Genomic DNA, 4,679 nt, shown 5'->3' with positions numbered 1-4,679 from the left:
GACGGAGCCGCTGGGCCGCGACCCCCCCGCCGGCGTGCCCTTGCTGCCCCTCAAAATGCAGGCCCTGCTGGAGCCCTCGGTGAAGATCGACACCAAAGACGTGCCTCTCACGGTGCTGCCGGCCGACGCAGGTGGGCCCCGGGCCCGTGCCCGAGTCGGCGTCGGTCAGTCGGTCGGTCGGTCGGTCGGCGCTCCCGAGGCACCGAAATCCTGCAAAGCGTGGTCGCGTGAGGTGATAGGATGGCCGGCTTCAACGACGGGCCGAAAAACGGAGAAAAAGGAGAAGCACGTGGCTTTCCCGGGCCGCCCGGCGCCCGATTCGGCCCCTCGCTCCGTCCAGTTTAAGATAAAATAATCCACGAAAAGGGGGTCCTGTGAAATTTTAAGACGAGCGATGGTCGTTTCTGCCGTCGGGACTCGTAGTAGACAGGATGTCTGTTCTCGGACCGACACGATTTTTGCCCCCCCCTCCCAAATTCTTTGATTGCAAGCGTTGGGGCACAAGCGCCCGTCATCAGGCATTGCAGAAAAGATTGTAAAAGGTCCCCCGGGTAGAAATGAGAGTTCGTATTCGGTGGGATTTCGCGGAGGAGTCAATACGTGGGAAACTCCCCCGGGCAGGCCACTCGTTCTGTGCAAATTTACGAGCTCAAGACTGTGGAGCCGTAGCTATGTGTGTTTTTCACAGATTTCATAGACGTTAGGGCCGGAAGGGACCTCATAAGATCACTGTTGTCATATTAGAACAAAAATGTCCAATTCGTTTCGCTTATTTAGAGGCCCCCTCATGTTGCGAGGCCCTAAACCGTGAGTAGCTGAAGGCTAAATCCGGCACTGCCTTTCACGACTTCCGGGGGGGCCCTTTCGTATCGTCTTGCGCGCCGCTTGAGGGACGCTGCCGTGAGCGTTTCCCAGCCCGCGGTTCGCGACTCACAAGTGGGGCGCAAGAGGGTACGAAAGGGTCGCGACGAAACTAAAAGTGGATCGATAAACTTTAAAAAATGGATTCTCCTTTGAAAAACCGTGGGAAACCGCAGCTTTCCCCTCGCTGGCTGGCAGAGCTCGGGGCCGCTTGGGGCCCCCCTCACCCCAGCCCAGCCCAGCCCAGCCCATGCACTGGGGGGAGCGAGGGGCACTGGGTCGGCACTGGCCGTCGGTGTTCGCAAGTGGGTCCTGGTGCAAACAAGGTTGAGAACCACTGGTGTAGGGGTTACAAGCGTTGGTAGCGCGAGCTTTGTGCATCTATAACTCCCAGTCGCAGCATTTATAAACACGGTTGCGCGGCGGTTTGGTGCAGAAGTGGGAACCTTCCTCTCCTTCCGGTCACCAATTCCACTCCAGACTGGTAGTGACCCAAAGCAGGTGCCATCCCACTGGCGTTCGGCGCGCTCAGTCCTTCCAGCAAATAGGTGTCCGCACCACAAAACTCGCTAGCACCGTGTGGCAGCATCTGCTGGAAAGCCAGGAGCTGATGGGATATGGGGTTGAGCTGCCCCACCTTGAACTGTGCGTCCAAGGGCAGAGTTTCGATGCATTGCAGAGTCACTGTGGCTATGCCTACTCTGGTACAGCTTATACTGGAGTTCCCCTATCAATACAAGCATTAAATAATCTGGCCAAAAGGAAATCAAACCAGCCCAACGTATTGATATTATCAACCACTGCGGTATGAATTGTACTAAAAAAGAGAGAGGGAATATGCCACAATAGGAAATGCTTTAATGTCAAATAGACCAGAGACATTCCCGCTCCCGTATTCCAGCAGCTTTCTAGGAGCGATTCCTCATATATGCATGGAGGCTCAAAATATTGGCCTCTTTTTTTGAGGTTTTTCTATATGACCCCTGATAAAATTGCATGTGTTGTCTGTCCAATGATCTTCTTCCCTGATTTTGCTGTGTAGGGATACCGGATACCCCGTTTAGCAAAGACAGAAACGGTCACGTAAAGCGGCCTATGAACGCGTTCATGGTGTGGGCAAGAATTCACCGGCCAGCGCTAGCCAAAGCTAACCCAGCTGCTAATAATGCCGAAATCAGTGTCCAGCTTGGATTAGAGTGGAACAAGCTCACCGAGGAGCAAAAGAAGCCGTATTATGATGAAGCTCAGAAGATTAAAAAAAAGCACAGGGAAGAATTTCCTGGTAAATATACCACCTCTTCATTGTGTGAGCGCTAGGTGAAGTCTCATAGCCTGACACAGAATTCAGAAAATGTCCCCGGTTTAGGTCACTGCAACACTTTGCATAGATCGTTTGTAGATGGTTGCAACAGGGGAAATGGCAGGCAGAGGGACACGTGTTAGGCAAATGTACCCAGTCCAATAGGAACCAAAAAGGGAAAAGATAGGGAGTGAAGGTCAGCTTATTGAATGTAATCCCCCAGTTTCCAATAATTGGAGGTTTTAGCGAGTTAGTTTCTGGTGTTGTGTCTTGTGCAGAAATACAATACTGCAACACCGATGTTGCAAGTCAGCAAATCCATGTAAAATGCTGAATTCAACTACAAGATCTATGTTTGCACTGGGGGGGAAAGGGTTTATTATTAAGAGAAATAGAAAAGCTTTCATGACTTGCTAGCTTAGAAGCATCAGGAATGCTAAGAGCCTCCTTTGCTATTGTGTTCAGCCTCCTTCTATTACACTCCCCTTCTGGAGGTGTGAACCAAGGCTCCAGTCTGGGCTTCTCTATGCTGGGGATACCAAGTACAGGATGAAATGTTTCTCCACCTTTCAGTCAAAGGGGGAAAGGAGTTGAGTCCTTAACAAAGTATTTTTATCCCTCAAAGTTTGGTTTAATAGTACTCATAAAACCAACCAATTGAGGAGTTTTAAACACTCTGGGTACGGGCTATGAAAACATCAGGTATTTACTTGTCTGTGATGTCATAATCCTTCTAATTCTTCAGGCAGTCAAAGAGTAGTCACAACCTGTTTTTCTTATGTCATAAGCAAACAGAAGACAAGGAACAACCCCATGTCTTACCAAACATTCAGACCCTCTTTATGCATCATAAAGAAGCAGAAAAACAGTGGTGCTTAAATGTTTGGGGCAAATGACCCACTATCATCCTTGTGGAACTGTTAGTTTTTGACTGATTGTGCTTATCGGTGGAGAAAGCCTGCAGCAACTGAGGCCTGGCCTCACTGAGCCTTCACCACTGATACACATGAAATTTGCACAGGTGTGGCTGAGAATTAAGGAACCAGTGAATTTCCAGAGAAAGTTTCACATTTTTAACCTAGCTGCATATACATCTTTAGAAGAATCCAGGTTGCATTCCCATTTTCTCCTATACATGCTTGTGGTGTCTTTCACACCTGTGGTTATCTGGTTCTTTATTTCCATCACCAAGCAGGCAGCAGGTGCTTGTATGAAAATTCATGAAAGCTTTGTGTTCATCACTCCTTGAGTTGCCTCCAATCTTCCCCAAAATAGTAGTTTTGCTGTTGACTTAAAAAGAGAAGCGGGACTTGCCCTGTCACACTGTCATAGACTTCTCAAAATTGTCTTACATTCTAATAAAATAAGAAAGAAACCAGTTCCCAAATAGGCAGTTGGACTCATACTTACTCGTTCACTCCCCCACAGGCTGGGTTTATCAACCGCGACCAGGCAAAAGAAAACGCTTCCCACTGACCGTCTCCACCGTGTTTTCCGGCACCTCTCAGAATATCATCACGACGAACCCAACCACCATTTACCCTTTCCGGACACCCACGTACTCTGTCGTTATCCCCGGGGTTCAGAGCAGTATCGGCCATCCCGTCTGTGAGTTTCTTTCATTAGCTTGGGTGAAATTTTCAATATCAATTAGAAAACCCATTTCCTATACATTGTAAGCATGTGCTTGTATAGAAATGGTTAGCGCAACAACCCAGCAGTAGAGAAGCTGTTGTGAACAAAGTGGAATTTAGCAGGTGGAGCCTCTCGGGGAGTAAGCACAGGTTGGGCTATGTTTTTTTGCAGAGGTCTCTAATACTGCAGTGTAGCTTTGCCTGTGACATTATAGATGCACCGTGCTTTCATGGGCACACATTCCTTGTACAATCATTCAGAACTATGCAGAGAGCTAGGTTAGCTCTGACCAGCTGGCATGTGTTCATACAGGCCTCCTATACATGTTACATTTATGCCATGATGAATGTGTAAATCATGGCATAAATGGCAAGGGTGCTACATGTGCATGCAGTTCAAGGTGCCAGAAAATGGCAAACCAGTTATAACATTGTTCTACAGTGTTCTATAATGTAGAACATTTTTATGGCTGGTTTGTAGGGCACCTGAAATTAAAGGTGTAGCAGGTCTCATCCCGGGGCCGACAGTAGGTGGCCAGGGACTGTATTGGGATCTCAAACTGGCCCCAGACCTGCAGGCACTTGGCTGTCAACTTACCAGTGCAGAGGTGGGGAGGCTGAGATCATGACACTAGGCTCCCCCTGCACTTGCAAGTAGAAAGGGTGCAATTGGGATCTGATCCCCAGTGCCCACATTGTGCCTCCTGCCACACGTCACAGTCTGGGTCACAGTCTGAGCGCAAAAATCCATGTTTCTTTACGCACAAAACTAAGGTTATAGAAGAAGCATAGAAAATGGGGGTGCAGAATTGCACCCTCCTTATAGATTCATAGATTCATAGATGTTAGGGTCGGAAGGGACCTCAATAGATCATTGAGTCCAA

General features: G+C 48.6%; 1 protein-coding gene across 1 annotated transcript in view; it reads left to right on the top strand.

The window, feature by feature from the left end:
* The first annotated feature begins 6 nt into the window (after positions 1-6).
* The window catches only part of SOX30 (SRY-box 30), an 11,308-nt gene continuing 6,635 nt past the window's right edge, over positions 7-4,679 (top strand). Inside the window, exons 1-3 of the mRNA XM_025213878.1 lie at positions 7-131; positions 1,904-2,143; positions 3,590-3,769. Of these exons, the coding sequence (XP_025069663.1) occupies positions 56-131; positions 1,904-2,143; positions 3,590-3,769 (496 nt within the window). The 5' untranslated portion in view covers positions 7-55. The remainder of the gene's footprint in view (positions 132-1,903; positions 2,144-3,589; positions 3,770-4,679) is intronic.

This window comes from Alligator sinensis, unplaced genomic scaffold, assembly GCF_000455745.1.
Source record: "Alligator sinensis unplaced genomic scaffold, ASM45574v1 scaffold1035_1, whole genome shotgun sequence".
Taxonomy (NCBI): Eukaryota; Metazoa; Chordata; order Crocodylia; family Alligatoridae; genus Alligator; species Alligator sinensis.
The sequence above is the reverse complement of the archived record's forward strand: the minus strand, read 5'-3'. Positions and strand labels throughout refer to the sequence as shown.